Below are 19358 nucleotides of genomic sequence, written 5' to 3' on the forward strand. Positions count from 1 at the left end.
TCTCTATCTGTCCCAAAGAAATCCTGCGAAGCCGAGCAAACACTTCCTCAAGTGTAGGAAGGGTAGAGCCCCCCAATATTTGGGCTCTAACTGGTTCATACTCCGATTTCAACCCCACTAAGAACCTTGTGACATCTAGTTGTTCCCTCTGTTATTGCTGAACCTTAACATCTGGAGTGAGAGGATGATAGACATTGAGTTCATTTCTGAGGTCTTCATACTGGCATAGTACTCTTTTAGGGTTTTATTTCCTTGTTGCAGACCAAAGTACTCCTGATAGAGCTGATATACCCTTGTAGTATTATCTTTCCCAGAATACAGTTTCTTGGCATGTTCCCATATGTCCTTAGCTGTATCTAAGAACATGAAGTTGGCACTTATTTTGGGTTCCATACTGTTCCATAGCCATGTCATGATTTGAGCATCCTCCTGTTCCCAATCATCAAACCCTGGAGAGTCAGCCGGTGGTTTATCTTCCTTCACATGCTTCACTTTTCTCTTTGCCTTGAGAAAAACTTCCACCGAGTTGGACCATGGAACATAGTTCTCACCATTCAGTTTAATTGAGGTCATCTGTACACCTAGATAGTCAGAGGAAACCACCACACTAGGTTTCTGATCACTACAGCCATCTCCCATTGCTGCCTCGATACTCTTTCAATGCTGCCTCTAATCTGAATTCCCAATCACCAACTAAGTGCTGCTGTCAAGAGTTTGATGTTCCAGAACCTACAGCAGTCCCTAAACACAATGATAGATACACATGCCTTTGTTCTTATCCACACCACTACTGATTTCACAAAAAAAACAGACTACACCGACATTAATTCAGCACTTACTAACCACATGCAAGCTCTCTTACAACTACTCAACAGAGTTTGTGCATCACAAGCACCACCACACGGCCATAGCTGTCACACACAATACATACCTGCTTTAACACTTTTAAGAGGGCACCAAAAGACCAACAAAAACTCAACTAGTACCATTGCATTACACCTTGCACGATTCGGCCACCTACAGTAGCAGCCCTTACACCATTTGGTCACTGTAAACACAGCCTGTTCTTGGAATTTTTCCAAGAACCAGGGCAACAACCAACCTAGTTCTCTAGGTTCTGATCAGTCCTCTCAAGTTCTTGAAGATTTTCAACCCAGAAATACCAACAGCACACAGAGGAGAGATAACCAACCTTCGTTTGAGAGCTTCAACCAACCATTCACTGCTGAAGTTGTTTTCTTAGGAAAGGAGGTTCTGTGCACCAGAAAAAAGAAGAGCTGTGATGTTTCAGGCCTGGGACGAATCACTTTTCTCCATTGACAGCCCAGAGAAGAAAAGGAGAGAACTGAAGCACGAACTGAAACAGGTCACTAACTGAAGTTGTCAAGCTTTGATACCATGTTTCTACTGTAGCTACAGTAGTCCGAACCAGTAAGGAGAAGAAGAAAGAGAAGGAGAAGAAGAAGAAGAAGATGAAAGAACTGTTGAACCTGATAGCTAAACCCTATCAGTCGACCTCTTAATAGTGATTAGGCTTCTAATTAAATGTACAAGGACTAAACTGCCCCTACTTAAGTATGGGACAGAGAGCCTCTAATAAGACTGCCACATAAGCTCATAACTTAACCAAGGTGAGTTGACTAATCTACCCTTATTCGGCTAACTCTAACAACGGGGATGGCTGGTATTGGAGGAGTATTTAGGGATTGCAATGGAAAAGTGTTGGGTATCTTCTGAACCTTTGGGGTTAGGAGATTCACTAAAGGCTGAGCTAATGACATTACTACAGGGGTTAAGAATAGCAAACAATCAATACTTCTGTCTTTGAAAGTAGAGGGAGATTCAAAAGTGATAATTTCTTGGGCTAAAAACAAGCAGCTTGTACCATGGATATGCATGCATGAATTTGGGGAAATAGAGAACATCATACAGGAGCTGAACATAGCCTTCAAGTGGGTCAGAAGGACGGCAAATGGGATGGCTGGCACTCTAGCAAAGCAAGGGGTATATAGGCAACAGATGTTTTGGGCACCATTGTAACTCATATTTCCGAAATGGGACTGGAATGAATCGTTATAGGTGGATACACCATGTCTTTGTAATAGCCAGATTATCAGTTTAATATAATCCAATTTTCTTTCTGATCAAAAATATAAAAGGTGAACGCTATAAAGGTCATTGCCAAACTCAGTCATGATAAGCTTTGCCAATGCAGATGCAAGAAGAGTCACCAAAGCTTGACAAGGTGGCTCCTCTGCTACTACTCCCCCAAAAATCTCAATTGCCACCTCATGTAACTTCAATCAATCTAAGGATTAGTTGGGGGGTATCTGTTCTAACTCTTAAATCCGCCCATCGTAAATTTTGTAGGATGCTGGTTTCATGGCAGAGTTCCATGAAAACACCACAACAATCTCATATTGCTCTAAAAATTGGTAAATTCCAGAGGTGGAATGATAGACCCCTTACCCTGATTTCACTGTTTCCCTTTGCCAAATTAACCTCCTTTTTCCAAGGACTTAGTTTGAACTGGCCTTGCATAGTAAAACCCCATTGTTTGAGGTACTGGAAGGTCTTTTGTTTCTACCTCGGGCATAACACCATTGCTACCCTTTCTCCCACTGGTAGCAAAGTAAACTGGCCACTAATTTTGAATACGGCAATCAAATTCTGTCTCAACAATCCAGTTAGCCTTCTCTTTAACTTTGCACACCAAGGTTTCATCCCAGATCTCCACATAGCAATCCTCCCTTGTATTTTCGTAGCTCCTTGAGAAAGCATAACCATCATTCCCCTGTTTGCCAAAAGGAATGCAAACAGATTTCGACTTTCCATTGCCGAAAAAATCAATCAAAACCAAGTAATGTCCTTCATCCTTTTGCCTTGTTTTTGTAAAGAAAGAACGTCCTTGATCTGAGAATTTGTTCCAAAGCCTATTTGACCTCTTGCGAGGGAACCAAGACCTCTATGAGACTCCATGATTCTGAGTGTCTCATCTCCAGCCAAAGAAAATGGTTTGAAGAAAAAGCGCTTGGAAGAGTGGAAAGAAGAGGGGAGTCGTGAGCAAAGGAAAAACACTTAGAGGAGAGCAAACAGTTGCAAAGGAAAGACAAGTCAGGAAAGAAGAGGAAGAAGGTTTTGGGCAGGGAAGAAAGAGGAAGAAGAAGGTTTTGGGTTAGGGAGTGAGAGGAAAAAAGGTAAAGGAAGCTCAATGGCTGGAAAGAGTGTCTCAAACCAATCTACCGGGGCCAAGAGACTCACCTGAGAAGATCATTGCAGCCAGAAAGAGTGAAAGATGTGGCAACCAGCCATCTTTTTCTGTGTTGCTGATAAAAAAGGGACTTCGATTAAGCTAGAATTATGTATCTAGCTTTTATCTTTTTATGCAAAGGAGGGTGTTGCTACTTTTTTTTTTCCGGTTTGACGGACAAGGGGCTGGGTACTTCAGCATTAAGGAAATCATGTGGACTAAAAGTATTACAAACTTCAAGGAATAAATATATAGTGGTAGATACTAAATGTATTACAAACTTCAAGGAATAAATATATAAAATACCAATAAGAGGTAGGATATAGGGATGACAGAGACTAAAGGAGGGCTTATTTTGCACATGTGGCAAAGTGTACATATATACAGAGTGGATTTGCTAGTTGGTTAGTGAACTTCTATACAACCATGGAATCATTCATGTGGCAAAGTAGTTTGGAGCTCAAGAGGAGTCTCCAAATTCCTGTCCCCACCATCTATTCATAGAAAAGTTTCAGTCAAAAAAGGCCTTGCCACATGTGCAAAGCAAGCCTTTAGGTAGGTTTCATATTAACTGATCGTCTATGATAATATGAAAACTACCAATATGAGGTAGGATATGGGGATGGCATAGACTCAAGGATTCTACATGTGGCCTATCCATTTGATGGCAGTGTGGACTGGCCAGAGGAACCACCCTCCCTCTTCCAACATGGCAGAAATAGGTGGGTTTGTGTAGGAAAACTTCCTACTTGACATGACTAGAAAACCTAATGTATACATATATGCATGTACATGCATGTGCGTGTGTATGTATATATGCATGCATGTATGTGTGTGTATACGCATATATTCCATATCCTAGGATAAGCTTGATATCTTCACATTTGGTTTGTTGCTTGAGGTATAGTCATGTTTTCTTGAACATTGTTTGGTACTTAATACCTTTTGGAAAAAGTTGACATGTGGTTTGTCTCTCTTGTATGTGCATTGCAAGAGAATGAGGGATGAAGGATTTGCAACTAATGGAATAATGTAGCTCTGCAGATTTTATGGAAAAAAGAGTTTTCTATACAAGAACTTTTTTTCTTGTTCTCTGTTAAAGGAAAATATGTACATATGATGTGTGTATATGTATGCATATGTTCATATATAATTTTCCTAACATACCTAAAACACAGTTACCCATGAAGAGCAATACTAACTTCTATACTTAGTTTTTTTACCACCTAAGTCATTTATACCTTGTTCTCTATTCTAAACATTTTAGGTCATAACAATTAATTTTCTCAGAAGATGAATCTTTTCTTTTTTTTTTTTTTTTGGTAAGTGAAAAAAGGAATTTGTATTAATATAAAGGACGGCAAGGAGCCCTCAATTCGTAAAAAAATGTAATTACAGATAAATCAACAAAAAGTATAACCATATGTAGTCATTCTTTACCCTGAGATACAAGAGTACAAACTCAGCACCTGGGCCCATCTCACAAGAGTCCATTCTATCTTCCCTATGATGATCTCCAAAGAAGCTTCTTCACCCTGAAAAGATTCTGCTGTTTCTCTCCTTCTACACAGTCCAGCAGATGGAAAAAAGGCAAGAACTTCTGTAGCATTTTCCCTTTAATTGAGAAACTATTAACTTTCCAACTGGACAACAAGTCAGCTACAAGGTGGAATTACCCACTGTCTCTGCAACAGCTTAAGAAAGTGGCACCAAACCTGAAACACCAAAGGACAGTAGATTAACAGGTTAGATACAGATTCAGAGGACTTTCTATGAAGGCAACGGAGTGGTTCCAGGTCCCAATCCATGCCTCCTTAAGGCTATGTTTGGCTTGAAGGAAAAGGTAGGGAAAGGTAGGGAAAGGTAGGGAAACCTTGTATTGGTTTCCCTGTTTTTCCCTTCCTTTCCCTACCTTTTCCTTCAAACCAAACATAGCCTAAGTTATCAGTGGTCTTGGTTCTCCTCCAACCAGCAGAACATATGAAAAAAAGCAGTCTTCAGCGGCATCTGAATACCCCAAATCCAAGACCACGAGACCTTTGTAAAAGGGTGAACAAGGCCTTTATAGCAGGACCTAACCGAGAAATTTCCTGATTTTTCCAGTATCCAATCTCTCATATCCCTAGATTGACCATCGAAGCTAATAGAGGATACCCTGCCCATTAGATTTGCCAATTGGTCTACCTTCCAATCGTTTAACTTTCTTCTAGAAGTGGGAGCCCAGATCAAGTGTGAGTTCTGCAATTTGGCATTGTCCTTCAGGGATCTCTCCTTATCAGTATTCTTCGTACAGAGGCCCTCTAACAAGGTTTACATTTGAGATTTGACATGTGGGAAGGAGATCTCTTGTTGAAATTTGCTCAATGAATGGAGAGTGGAAAGAGAAACATGTGTGACCCTTTTGGGATGCAACGTTCAAAGTATTGATACACACTGACACAGCAGAAGGGGTGTATCAGTACTTTGTACCACACATTTTTTTTTCAAAAACAGGGCTAATGGGTAGGTTTAAGCATGGATTCATCATCATCATTATCATCAATGCCTTATCCCAACAGATTTAAGCATGGATTAACATATAAAATAAAGAGTTTGGGGTTTAGCCTTAAAAAAGGCAATCGGCACCCTGCTAATACAATACGATATGCCCGATACAGGGTGTATCGTGTGTCAATACTTTGAACCTTGTTGGGATGTTTAGTTTTCCCTATATATTCTCCTATCTTTCTTATTCTTGGTGATTTTCCTGAACCTTTATATATTGTAGAGGCAGGCAAGGTGATGAGACAGCTAATATTTTCTTTATGTTCTCCTTTGTAACTCATTATTTAAGTTAACTTTTTATTTTTTAAACATTTTTTCTGTAGTTGGTTAAGATGAGTGCTATTCTAACGGTGAGATTAATGTAATAGTGTAATGTTGGAAATCTTATTTTCAGGAGATACACAGCATTATATGTTAGTGAACACATCTTTCAATTTGATGGTGAGATTGATGAGATGATGGGCCATACATATTTGTTTCTGAAAGAGCAACTTGAGCTTTCAACTACAGCTCCTCCTTCTGGAATTCTTCATGGAACCATAATTGGTGTGCACCTGACATTTGCCTAGATCTTGTTGCTAATGATACTGTTCATTATTGAATTTAAAAGTAAATTATTTTTTATGCTTTACTCTTTGTTTTGATTGGTTTTGTTATACTAGTTGTATTCCATGCAATGGATATTTTGGTTTTATCTCTTCCAATAATGCTTTAAATAGCCTTAAACTATTTGTTACTTATCTTAGTTGAATTAGTTGTGATCTTTATGAGATGTACTTCAGTTAAAGAATTAATGTGCCATCTCATTGACATTTCATAGACATACTTTTCAATATCTGAATTGAATTTTTGGTGTTTCTATGCTTTTTTTTAAGATAAAAAATTATATTAAAACAAGAAAAACAGGATACAAGGAAAGGTGATAAGCAATCACCCGAATGAAAGGAAAACACCCAAAGGACATCTGACTAATGCTTAAAACACCCAGATAGGCCAAACCTTCCCAACAAACCTGAAACCTCAAAATCCAAACCCCATACAAAGCGAAAAGAACCAACACATGAACAGAAAACAAGCCAAAACCAAAACCTGTACGATACCCAAAGCAAACAAAACCACCCCCACCCAAGACCCATAGCGAAAAACCAAACCCCCAATGGATTCTGAATCAACAAAACTAGTTAATTTTTTTATTGCAATCTTCCTGTTGTCTTCTGGCTGCACTTTTGTGTTTCCTTACTTTCTTGTTAAGTCCAAGGCCAAACAAACTTCCTTTGACCTTGCGAAAACCTTTGAAACTGGTATTTACTGTTGGCTTCTCTTAGTCTTCTGAATTTTGAATCTTCTAACTGTATTTAATGTTCCAACGACTTTTTCCATCTTCCAGTCAGAATTCTGACCCCTATTCGGAACAATCTCCCCCTCCAAAACCTCTTCCTTTTCCTTGATGTTATACTCACTGCCTCCGTCAAACTTTTCCAACCTATAGAAGCCGTGTGTGTCTAATTAGTCTGTCAACTACCACTTATCTCATCACTACTAGCCATAGCATGATTGGCCCAAATGGATGGTGGGCCATTAAATCATAACAGAAACTGATTGTGTGACCATCCATTACACAATAAGTGCACTTCCAAGGGCCATTGCCACGTCCTCTACCATATAGAAGTGATTTTATCATGGTTTCATCCTCATTTATTCATCTCTAAGAATTCCTTCATATTTAAAGACAGATGTGTTTTCACACCTCTGAGAATGTAGGAATCACATAGGTGCATGGGGCTAATTGTTTCAGCTGCATAACCTCATCACTTTCTATGAAGTATATTATAGCCATTCATTTGATGAATTTCCTTTCTAGCCTTTATTGTACCAGGGTTCATAGGCATTTTAGATTAAACCTTTTCCAATAGCTAAGTGTAGATCCATCACATAGGAACACCAAAGGTACTATGAAGAGTCTTCCATTTTAAGATAGGCCTCTCCCACTAGCCTATGATGTCCTATCTTCACATGAATTGATATATTATCATCCATAGTCAAGCAGATATCCCCATTTTAGGGTGCATCTCCACTTACTATTTCAGCTCACTTTCTCACCAATGATGAAAAGATTTTAGAGATGACTTCCAAAATCCAATCCCTATCTCATGCACTTTTATTTAGTGAGGGAACATTCAGATTTGCAATCCCAAAAGGTCTAGGTTAGGTTCAACCAAGGTTACTTCCACTAGCCTTCATAAAGATAGAATTAGAACTGAGTCCAAGTTGGTAACCGGTTGCAAGAATCCCTCTTGGGAGGAATCTAATTGGACTCAGTTATGGAAGGGGGATTATGCAATAATCCTTTATGGAGTTTGGGAAGGACTCTATATAAGTGAGCTAGAATCGCCAATAAGTCTAAAACATGGCCAGCCTCTTATGGCCTGTGCAATTCAGTACATGCTATTTTGTAAACACAAACACATAAAGCAACCCTTTCACAAAATTACTAAAGAAACAAGTGAGGCCCAACCCACTTAATACTAAAACACGACAAGCCCACTAAAACTTTTGGCCATGTCACTAAAATGTGACTTTTAACAGTCCAAGTTATGGGCCTTGTTGCAAGAAGCAATTTGGCCCATACACTGTTGCTGTCATCATTGGGCTTGTCTTGCTTTAATCTCTATTGGGTTGGGCTGTAAACATGGGCCAATTCCATTGAGGTTCCAGCACCTCAAACCCTGATTAAATGTCAGTTAATCACAGCAATGTGTCACTATAGCTTGAAATCGCCTATCAAGGTGGACGATTTCTAACCATCGATTTAGGGTTTGATGTGTTGCAAGTTCAATCAAATTACAGTTGTGTGATCTGACCTAATTAGCAAGTAAAACAACCACAAATGACAAACAAAAGCACACAAAAGACTGCTGTTGTAGTGAGGCCAAAATCTTCTTCTTCTTTGAGCAATTCAACCAAGATCCCATCTTGCAAATCGAGCCAAGATCTCCATCTTGTGCATTGATCCGTGATCTCCCTCAAGACTAGCTTTGATTATCCTTCAGGTCTTCCAAAAATAAAACAAAAGAACTTATTTCTAGTGCTTACAACTGAAAGACCTAATAAAAATTGGTTCTAAAATGAAAAAGATAAAATCTCGGAAAACCGACTAAAAGTACATAGCCACCCAAAGATGATTACAACCCTTGAACGATACAAATTTAATAATGAATTAAACAAAAAAATAATTCAGCAAACCACAACAAAGAGTTAACAATCATCACATGAAAAAAAACCCTAATTATCAGATCACATAGTCCTTGGTGTGATCTAATCACACCTCTAATCGAATTAGAGAAAACAAGCTGAAATTACTAGAATTGAATTGTGCAAGCTGCTACAAAGAATTTCAAGTCTGAATGAGCATGATTCAAATTCCAAAATTCAAACCAAATGCTCGATACCAATTGAAAGATGTGAAATTCACATGGGGCGGAAAAGCAATTTTAGAACCTTTTCAATTAGGGTTTGAGAACCCTAATGAATCAGCCATTAAGATCACTATATCTATCACATGAGAGAAAACAATCTTTTCTCTCCAAGAATCAAGTTGAAGATAGCACGATCTTAGATATTGCCTAGTTCAATCCTTTGAGGTTATAGAAGTGAATTGGAGCTTCAATCACATCTATTAATGGAGGATTTTACCAGAAACAAAACCTCCAAAACATTTTCCTAAAACTGGTTCAGTATGGTGAACAAAGATGAACAAGAACACAAGTTTGATCCTAGGGTTTTTTCTAGGTTTTTGGATTGAATATGTGTGAGAACATAAGCTGATTGGTGGTATTAATTCCCAGCTATTATTGGGTTTAAATAGGCTTCTATTAAGTATTCTCTAAACCCTAGAAAGATACTAATCAAATCGGGAAAGGCTGGGTTTTAGTTAGTTAATTCAGTCCAACTATGACTAGTCAAAACTAGTCAAGTTTCTAGTCTAACTAGGAAACTTGCAAAATTGGACAAACCAGTCCTAGTAGGTTTCTAAATTTCTCAAGGGATGAGTGAGAGGGTGTCCTTGTATGGTGTGGGACCTACATGCCATCACCGCTTGTACTTGTTAATGCACTAAGCACCCTATTAGCCATTTCACCACTTGTAGTAACTTGTTTCCTACGTATCGTTCTTTCCTTTCTGCTATTTCCAGTGTTTCTATACTTTGTAGAGGCCCTAAATTCTCCTGAGTAGAAGAATGTCATGCTAGAGGAAATTGATCCTATTTGTAAGAATTACATGTGAGATTTGGTTGACCTTCCTGAGGGTTAAAAAAAAACCCTATGGGTGCAAATAGGTGTTTATGGTTAAGCATCGTATCATGGTTCAATAGAAAGGTATAAAGCTAGGTTCGTGGCCAATGGAAAACATGAAGTTCATTATACGGAGATGTTTGTTTCAATTGCTAAGATGAACTCTATTTGTGTACTTCTCTCCTTTGCTATGATATTTGATTGGAAATTAGATCAATTGGAAGTTAAGAATGCCTTCCTAAATGGTGATCCTAAGGAGGAAGTGTACGTGGTTAAACCTCTATGATTTTCTTCAAAGGAAACAAAAGGAAAAGTTTGTCATCCCAAGAAGTCCTTGTATAGTCTGAAACAATCTCCTAGGGCTTGGTTTGGTTGGTTCAATAATGCAATCAAGCAAGTTGGCTTTAGACAGTGTCAGAGTGATCATACCCTCTTTGTTAAGAGAGGTGATATGGTTGCTATTCTTATTGTCTATGTGGAGGACTTTGTTATTACAGGGAATTGGGAGTCAGATTTAGAATCTGAAGAAGTTTTTGGGAACTTAGTTTGAAGTTAAAGATTTAGACCCCCTAAAGTATTTACTTGAGATTAAAGTTGCAAAGTCAGACAAGGGCATCTTTATTTCCCAGAGGAAGTACATCCTAGATATCCTATAGGACACCAGTAAACATGGAACCAAACTAGCAGACACTTCAATTGGTGTTAATTACAAACTTGGGGAAGAAGGTAGTGGGCCTCTCTCTGACATGAGATGGTTTCAAAGACTTATTGGGAGATTGTTGTACTTGTCTATGTCTAGGCCTGATATAACATATGCAGTTGGAGTGTTAAATCAGTATATGCATGCGCCCAAGGCCATTCATCTTGCTGCAGCAGAGCTAGTTCTTAGGTACCTGAAGAAGTTCCCTAGTAGAGGCATTCTCTTCTCCAAGCATGGCCACTTGAGGGTGGAGACATTTACTGATGTTGATTGGGCAGGTTCAGTTGATGACAGAAGAGGTTTTGGGAAGATGAGAATGGCTTGGGATAGGGCATTTGCTTGGTTGGTAGCACATGACAGCATTCTTACTACAGATCACTTGAAGAACAGAGGGTTTTACATGGAAAGCTTCTGTTACTACTGCACCTGTTCTTTTCTTGTAGTGCAGAAAATTTCATTTGGAAGTTCTTCTCATTTCTGTTTGGAGTCAATGTCTTTCAACCTTCATCCCCAGCAGAAATCTTCTCCAAATGGCCAAAATTCAGAGGAAGCAAGAAAGCTAGAATCGTGTGGAGCTGCATTCCATTTGCAGTTTGCTGGTCTATATGGAATGAGAGGAACAGAAGGATTTTTGAAGATAAGACAAAGACCATTGATCTTTTGGTAGTTGCAGTGAGTAATCTGATATTAGATTGGCTACAGATTCTAGAGTTTGACACAGTGAGCAAAGCAGATATGTTAGAAAACTTTTGAGTACTCTTGAGTTACAGCCCTGTAATGAAGATTTATTTTCAGTTTGAATGATGTACCTTTGCTTGGTTTGTCAACTTGACAACCAAAAGTTTTGTACTGTACCTCTTTTTCAGTTCAATGAAAATTTTCTATTGATCTTTCGAAAAAAATGACAGAAGATCTATCACAGGTTATTGTACTTTTGTTGGGGGTAATTTTCTGATTTGGAGAAGTAAGAAGCAAGCCGTGGTTGCTTGGTCAAGTGCAGAGGCTGAGTATAGGGCCCCATGGCTCATAGTATGACTGAAATGTTGTGATTGAAGAAATGCTTATGGAGTTGGGAGTCAAAGTTTAGCATCCAATGTCATTGTATTGCGACAATAAAGCAGCGATATATAGCCCACAATTCTGTGATGCATGAGAGAACAAAGCATATCAAAATTGCAAGTATCCAGCATGTCGACATTTGTACCAAGTTGGGGATGATAGATATATACAGCCCAACTTGAGGGGGAGTGTTGTTAGGACTGTTTATTTTAATATATTGTCATTAGGGGTAATTATGTAATTTTTTGCATCTTTTAAACACCCATAAGTCGGTCTAGGCGCCACCACTGACAACTTTTGCCAAACATTCTTTTTTTCTCCTGTCATTTCTTCTTCTCTTTCTGCTTCTCTTCGAATCTAGAATATTCTAATACCCACTACACCTAAAACAAAGCAGGAATCTCGTTCTTTTGGGTGTTAGAAAAACATGGACAATGAAAATTGCAGTTCATACAGGGGTGCAGCAGGTGATGAGAAGACAGTGTATAAGATTGATATAGGTTCATCGAGGATTGATTTAAGGAAGATTTATGTGATGATCAGAAGGCTATTGGAATCAATTGGGGCTTGATTGCACCTTTTTTTTTCTGTTGAAAGAAATTTCTCACACATTTTTTGATGGAGATATGAATATTTGGGATTTTTCTCCCGGTTCTATTTTGCTTCCATTATCAGATGTTGATGGAATAGATCTGGTCTTTCAGTATGTCCTCCATATTTTTTTAGGACCTGATTTCTTTGGTCTAAATAGTATTGCTGTTGATTGGAGATGGCCCATGAATCCTCCAATTTTAGGTTAGCCTCTACATCAACCAATAGAGAATCATTTCTTCTCTTGGAGAACACACTAGTCTCAAAATGCTACAGTTAAATTACGTGGGACTAATTTCCTTAAATGGCAACAATCTGTAAAAGTTTATATTAGTGGAAGGGGCACTTTGAAACTTAACTAGGAGGACCAAAGAAACTGGCTGAATATGATCCTATGTATGAGGTTTGGGAGCAGGAAAATATGATAATCACATCATGGTTATTTAACTCCATGACCTCCCAAATCAGTCACGGGCTCATGTTTCTTGAGATTGCAACCGGGATTTGGGAGAGGATCAATAGAACTTATCTTGAGAGAAGGAATGGGGCCAAGATCTTCTAGCTCAGGTAGGACACTGCCAATCTTAGAGAAGGGGAGATGATGTTGCCTGCTTATTATGCTGCCCTACAAGTTGTGTGTGGGGGGGGGGGGGGAGCTGGGTTATTACTAGGGGTGCAACTTGGGTCGGATTGGGTTGGGAATTTATTAAATTTTCAATGGAACCAAACCCTAACTCGAGCCTAATGTAGTTGAAATTATTCAAGTTGGGCAGCCTGACTCGTAGTCCTAATTATTACAAGGTTAATCATTGAAGGGATGTTGAAAATGCTGAATCCATAATTTGACATAATTGGGATGCAATTGTTGGGAAGGGAAGATATCTTACCCATTGATGAGATTCAGCAAGAGGCCTCTAGGAGTTGCTATGAAAATTGGAGTGTTTTGCTCTTGTTTCTGTGGTTAGTGGAAGCAAAACACTGGGAAAAGCAAGTAATTAACAAAGAAGATTAGAATCGTTTGGCTTGTGACTATTGTAAGGGTACTTGGTTCACCGAAGAGACCTGTTTTAAGTTACATGATTTTCCTTCATGGTTCATGAAGGGGATGTAGTCTTAGAAGCCGAGTGTTCATAATGTTGTGAATGTCTTAAAGTTGCTTCTGCTAAGCCTTCTACTACTATAACTGAGAATTCTCCTCAAGTAGATCTCCATACTACTAAGGAAGAATTTACTCACATGAGGTTCCTCTTTGCTCATCTAGAATCCCACAATAACAATGCCTCTCCCTCTGTTGGTATTATAACTTCATCCTTTTTTTCATTCAAGTAACCAAAGTGTATCTAGTCACGCTTTTAATGTCTCCTGGTCATTGATTCAGGAGCATTTGACCACATGACTAGTATGTCCACTCTTTTCATCATATCATCCCTTGTCTGGAAATAAAGTTGGAATTGTTAATGGATCTCCCTCATCTATCTTTGGAAAGGTGGATATTCATTTGGATTCTAATCTTACAATATCCTTAATTCTTTATGTACCCTAATCATCTACTAATTTGTTGTTTATAAGACAGATATACCTTAATCATCTATTAATTTGTTATCTATAAGACATATTACCAAAAATTCCAATTGTAAAATAACTTTTCTCCTATGTGTTCTAGGATCCGGAAATAGGGAAGATGATTGGATGTAGACTTGAAGTTAATGGTCTCTACGTATTGGATTCTTCATTTCAGTCATTTTCTTTGCAATCTAGTAGTCAGTGTCCTAACAAATCTAGAATATATTTGTGTCATTCTAAATTCTGTCATCTTAATTTTTGATCATTGAGATTCCTTTTACGGAGTTTCTAACGTCAATGTTTTCTAGTATGTGTGAAGTTTGCAAGTATCCCAAGCATTGTAGAAAAATGTTTCTTATAAGCAATAAAAAAGTTCATTTGATTTTGATATTATTCATACCAATGCACGTGGACCTCTTCTCGTTATTGCTATGGATGGCATTCGGTATTTCATTACATTTGTTGATGATTGTACTTAATACACTGGTTATAAATGTTTAAATTACATGATGAAGTTTCTGGAATCATTAAGAATTTGTATAAATGATTCTAACTGAATTTGAGCAGTCCATGAAAATTTTCAGGTCAGATAGTGGTACATAATAACTTGAAAAAATATGAACATGCTTTTGGAAGAGAGAGGGTTATTCTCCTGTTTAATCCCTCCTCAGGTTATGTATGCTTTATTCATGTATTAGGTCCACACTGTTCTAAGTTTGATACTAAAGTGGTTAGAGTCGTCTTCTAAGTTTGATACTAAAGTGGTTAAAGGAGTCATTTTAGGGTATGCTTCCACACAAAAAGGTCATAAATGCTACGATCCTATCACTAGTAAACAGTATGTTTTGGATGTTACTATTTGAAAATACTCGTTCTTTATTCAAGTCTCTCCTCTTCAGGAGGACAATGTGTATGATCAACCTGAAGAGAGATAACTTCCTCTTCTTGTCACCATATCTCTTCCTACTTCTATGTCTCCTTCTCTTTATCTCAAAAACCTCCCTTGCAAGTATACTCAAGACAGCTGAATAAGAGATGATTGTGGAGGCTATTTGTGATAGGTTACCAAAATCAACTCTTTTGGATTCAAATTTTGGTAACCCTCTACCCATTTTTTATTCTTCTCCTATTCTTGTTGACCCTTCTATGCTTGTAGACTTGGATTTAAGTATTTCTCAAAGAGAAAGGATTAGGAAATCTACTTTACATCATATTTCTAATTTTGTTTTCTACTCTCATTTGTTTTCATCTTGTAAGATTTTTCTAGTTTCCATTTCTTCATTCCTATTCACAAAAATGCCTCTGAAGCCTTGTCTAAACCAAAGCAAAATCAGTCATAGATCATGAGACGGAGGCCCTTATTAAAATTGAAACTTGGGAGTGGTATATCTACCAAAAGGAAAAGAACCAATCGGGTGTAGATGGGTTTTTACAATGAAGTTTAATTTAGATAGATCTGTGGAAAGATATAAAGCCAAGTTTGTTGCCAAGGGTTATACACAAATCTATGGCGTTTACTACATTGAAACTTGTGCTCCATTGGTTAAGATGAACTCTATTAGGGTTTTGTTGGTTGTAGTTTCAAATAAATCCTGGTCATTGTATCAATTAGATGTTAAGAATGCTTTCTTACATGGTGACTTGAAAGAAGAGGTTTCTATGGATTGAACAATCACCATTAGTTTGTTTTGACTGATTTAGAAAAGGGATTAAGATATTTGGGTATTTGCTCCCACCACTAGGTGTCAAGGTGATTTTTGGTAAGATTTTCCAGTCATAAAAAAAAAAGCAAAAAAAAAAAAAGAATCCATCTATGGATTGAAACAATCACCAAGAGCTTGGTTTGACTGATTCAGAAAAATGGTTAAGAGATTTAGATATACTTAGAGCCATGTGAATCATATTTTCTTTGTTAACTAGGAGGGAGGCTGATTGATAAAAAAAAAAACTGAGGGAGGCTTTATGTTATGGACGCATTCCTCGGAAAGACGTACCATCGCCGCCGGCAGCAACATGAACCTGACCCACCGCCAGATTAGATTAGATCATCTTGCTTGTTCTTATCTTATTCTATTGTTCGTATCTTATCTTGTTAGTAAGTTATCAGATTAGGATTAGTTTATCTTGTTATTAGATTAGGATTAGTTTATCTTATTATCAGATTAGGATTAGCTTATCTTATCCTTAGCAAGATAGAATTGGAAGTCTCCCTATTCAGCAAGGAGACTCCCTAAGATTAGGACTCTTGTAATCTCCTATTTAAGGAGACACCATTATTGAATGAGGATATCGAATATTTAGTCAAGAAAGAGAGTAAAGGAGAGTTAGGTGATCTCTTGAACAAATCACCATTAGGGCGCCTGGATAGGTTCATCAAGAGCAGGGAGGAACAAGGGAAAACGGAGGGTTTCCCCCGTGGACCGACCTGTGACGAGATCTTATTCACGGGCCCATAACAAATTGGTATCAGAGCCGGTCGTCATGGGAGATCTGCAGCAGCTATCATCCGGGGTCCACAAACTGGAGCATAGGCTCGTAGAAACCAACAGGGAGGTTTGTGAGGTCAAAGACGATGTCCGGGAGCTGTGATGCTTGCTGGAATCGTATTTCTCTAACAGGGAGAGGAATCCAAAAGGGGCTGTAACTACAAACAGCCTCCGAGCAGACTTGACGGAGCCGTCTAGCGAACAACAACAGCAGCAGCAGACTCTTCTTGGTCCACAGCAGCAGCAACACCCTCAGCCACAACAGCCAGACAACCAACAACAGCAACAACTGCAGCAGCAGAAGCAACAACATGATCAACAACAGCAACAACAGCTTCTCAGAGCAGCTATTACTAGTCCTAGTATAGTTGCCCCAAAACTGGCCCCGAAGTCCTATGGGCCCTTCAAGGTTCTACGACGGATTGGCAGTGTGGCCTACCAGCTGGAACTGCCAGAGACCAGCCGGATTCATGATGTCCTCCACATCGCCTTGCTGAAACCATTTACGGGTGTTCCTCTGGACCAAGTCCCCTCCCTGCCACCCCTGCAAGATGGCAAACTGATTCCCCAACCTAAAGTTGTCATCCGCTCTCGTTTCAATCAAGGAGTTCTTGAAGTCTTGGTGAAATGGTGTAGCTTACCATCCGCCGAAGCCACATGGATCCCATTGACAGAGTTCCAAGCCACATATCCGGAGTTTGAGCTTGAGGACAAGCTCGTAGTCCAAGAGGGGAGTAATGTTATGGACGCATTCCTCGGAAAGACGTACCATCGCTGCCGGCAGCAACAGGAACTTGACCCATCGCCAGATTAGATTAGATCATCTTGCTTGTTCTTATCTTATTCTATTGTTCTTATCTTATCTTGTTAGTAAGTTATCAGATTAGGATTAGTTTATCTTGTTATCAGATTAGGATTAGTTTATCTTATTATCAGATTAGGATTAGCTTATCTTATCCTTAGCAAGATAAAATTGGAAGTTTCCCTATTCAGCAAGGAGACTCCCTAAGATTAGGACTCTTGTAATCTCCTATTTAAGGAGACACCATTATTGAATGAGGATATCGAATATTCAATCAAGAAAGAGAGTAAAGGAGAGTTAGGTGATCTCTTGAACAAATCACCATTAGGGCGCCTAGATAGGTTCATCAAGAGCAGGGAGGAACAAGGGAAAACAGAGGGTTTCCCCCGTGGACCGACCTGTGACGAGATTCTATTCGCGGGCCCATAACACTTTACTTCAGCCCTGTTTGTGTATATTGTTGGTATGGTAGTTACAGGTGATCGCCATGAAAAAATTCAGCAATTCAAGACTTTCTTAACATCATAGTTTGAGACTAAGGATTTGGGGGATTTCAAATATTTCTAGGTATTGAGGTGGTGAGATCCAAGAAGGGCATATTTATCTCACAGAGAATATATTCTTGATTTGCTTGAAGAGACGGGGAAACTAAGGAGTTAAGCCTTCAGATACACTAATAGATCCCAATCATAATCTCAATTGTAGTGATGGTGAGTTGTTAGAAGATAAGAGGAATATAACAAAAGATTTGTGGGCCGATAACTTCTCTCTAACATTACCAGTCATTGCTTATTTAGTTGGGGTGACAAGTTAGAATATGCATATTTATTCTTGTACTTCTCACATGGAAGCAGATGAATAGATTCTTAGATACTTGAAGACCTCACCTGGTAGGGAATTGCATTTTGCTAAACATGAATACTTGCGGAGAGGCTTTATCCATGCTGATTGGACAGGGTCTTTTGATGGTTGACACTACACTTTTGGTTATTACACCTATGGGAAATTTGGTGACCTCAAGAAGTAAAAAACAAAATATGGTGGTGAGATCTAGTGCAGAAGCTGAATTAGGGTCTATGCCTAATGGTATATCTCAATTCATGTGATTGCAGTTATCGATCTTGGCATTTCCTATAATTAGTTTCACTGTGACTGTACTAAACATGTGGAGGCTGATGGCATTTAATCAGAGAGAAGGGAACTGCCAAGAAGTTGGATTATGTTTTAAGCAAGTTAAGCATGCTTGATATCTAGGCTCCACTTGAGGGTGACTATATGTTTGTTTTTTATTTTTAAGCAAGTGAAGCAAGTTAGACCTTTATGTCTGTTTTTTATTTTTTATTTTTTGTCTTTTGTTATTACTAGACAGGGACAGACCATCCATAAGCATAAATAGGGGAGGGTGGGCTGACAATGAGGTCAACTCTATTTTTTCTCATTTTGATCTTCTCTCTTCTTTTGTCTTTCTCTTTCTTTTCTGTTTTCTGCACATATTCTGTTAATTGACTAGGTGTTTAATCATTTTAAGTTTAAAAGGGAAAACTTTCCCTCTATAAATTTTGCTTCACTCTGGACTTTCTTTTCAATAAAAAGTTGTCTTACAAGAAAGATCAAGGAAAGATCTGCAAAAGGATATAATTCTCTCCCTAGATAGGACACGAAATTCTAATTTCCTTAATTAGATGTCCTGGAGGAAAACTTTGGTGCTTCTTCCGCATCCTTGCACATGATACGTCTATTATGTTTGTGAAACTTCCTACTATAGGAGATGAGAATCTTTTTAAGAGAAACCATCCATATATGTTCAATTGCTTGAAGGTGAAGCAACTAGTAAATGAAAACTGAAGAAAAACCTTTTTCTATTTTATATCTCATTTCCATATGCAGAAACCACAAAAAGGATTCTTATAAAAAAAGGTCAATAGTGCTATGTTAATGATATCTCTAACACACCAAACTTCTAGTTGTTAATAATAAGTATTAAATTCATGAAGAATGATAAAAGTATATTGCGACATCATCATTCTGATGAAAAAGATCTAAGTTCCATTTTATTCGATTTGCAGGAATG

The 19358-nt window shown here is 38.4% G+C and overlaps 1 protein-coding gene across 1 annotated transcript in view; it reads left to right on the plus strand.

Moving 5' to 3' along the window:
- Nucleotides 1–19358, plus strand: part of LOC148870031 (uncharacterized) — a 52214-nt gene that overhangs the window by 24272 nt on the left and 8584 nt on the right. The window contains exon 3 of the mRNA XM_088970813.1: nucleotides 6189–6340. Within this exon, the coding sequence (XP_088826939.1) occupies nucleotides 6189–6340 (152 nt within the window). The remainder of the gene's footprint in view (nucleotides 1–6188; nucleotides 6341–19358) is intronic.

This window comes from Nelumbo lutea, chromosome 2 (genome assembly GCF_056320005.1).
Source record: "Nelumbo lutea isolate HS-2025 chromosome 2, American lotus-T2T, whole genome shotgun sequence".
Classification (NCBI taxonomy): domain Eukaryota; kingdom Viridiplantae; phylum Streptophyta; class Magnoliopsida; order Proteales; family Nelumbonaceae; genus Nelumbo; species Nelumbo lutea.